Source organism: Limulus polyphemus, unplaced genomic scaffold (genome assembly GCF_000517525.1).
Source record: "Limulus polyphemus unplaced genomic scaffold, Limulus_polyphemus-2.1.2 Scaffold6804, whole genome shotgun sequence".
Taxonomy (NCBI): Eukaryota; Metazoa; Arthropoda; class Merostomata; order Xiphosura; family Limulidae; genus Limulus; species Limulus polyphemus.
The window spans coordinates 43006-44201 of record NW_013672414.1 but is presented as its reverse complement, the minus strand read 5'-3'; the positions used below and the strand labels follow the sequence as shown (position 1 = coordinate 44201).

At 30.0% G+C, this 1196-nt stretch overlaps 1 protein-coding gene across 1 annotated transcript in view; it reads right to left on the bottom strand.

The window, feature by feature from the left end:
• Positions 1 to 1196, bottom strand: part of LOC106474086 (nucleolar protein 9-like) — a gene marked incomplete at its 3' end in the record, with an annotated part of 8890 nt that overhangs the window by 1784 nt on the left and 5910 nt on the right. Inside the window, exon 4 of the mRNA XM_013934774.2 lies at positions 425 to 529. Coding sequence (XP_013790228.2) covers positions 425 to 529 — 105 coding nt within the window. The remainder of the gene's footprint in view (positions 1 to 424; positions 530 to 1196) is intronic.

Below are 1196 nucleotides of genomic sequence, written 5' to 3'. Positions count from 1 at the left end.
TTATATAAATGAACAGATTCTACAGTGTGTGTTAACATGGTGTATTGTTTAGTACACAGAGTACCTAGTGTTCAGCCATGTTAACACACACTGTAGAATAGTTCATTTATATAAACGACATTAATACTAACATTTTTGGTCAACCTGAAACTAATAACTTTAGTGATTTCAACTACTGGTATCTGAACAGGTACACGAATTTGATACTGAGTCTGAACTAGACTCGTTCATGTCTTATAAAAATATCTTTTTTTACATTTAAATGTAACATGAAACTGATTCGTGAGTAATCCATGAAGATACAAAACAAAATTAATTTTGACTTTAATTAATAAATAAATAATCATATTTTCTCAACATTCTAAAACGGCCAGTTGAACACAACGTGCTTTAACTAAACGATCTAAATAAGAAATACACCCACCTTGTAGGTCCTCCCTTTTAGTTACATTTTCCGCAAACAGTTTCAGAATATCAAGAAACTTCTGAGGCACAGTGTAGTTCAACGGTGGTGAATTCGGGGTAACACCTGACAACAGAAAACTGAGTATTATCATGTCTACATAAGCCTAATATTAATGTAGTATGGGACTGTAATATGTATTTTCCTCTCCTTTAGTTAATGTGTGAATTTGTTTTAGATATTGTACTTTCTGTAGTTTACAGTGACAATAGAACATAAGAAGTGGATTTTCAGACAACTAGTCTATTATTGGTTAGTTTGTTTATATAAATGAACTGTGACAATAGAACATAAGAAGTGGATTTTCAGACAACTAGTCTATTATTGGTTAGTTTGTTTTTAAAATGAACTCAAATATTTAAGATGAAATTATTTGTATTCTTCAAAATATAAAAAATGTATATGTATATGTGTTCGTATGGATATGTAGGTTTTTTTTCCAGTTTCTAGTATTGTTTTTGTGTTCGTATGGATATGTATGGTTTTTTTCCAGTTTCAAGTATTGTTTTTGTGTGTTCGTATGGATATGTAGGTTTTTTTTCAGTTTCTAGTATTGTTTTTGTGTTCGTATGGATATGTATGTTTTTTTTCCAGTTTCAAGTATTGTTTTTGTGTGTTCGTATGGATATGTAGGTTTTTTTCCAGTTTCTAGTATTGTTTTTGTGTTCGTATGGATATGTAGGTTTTTTTCCAGTTTCTAGTATTGTTTTTGTGTTCGTATGGATATGTATGG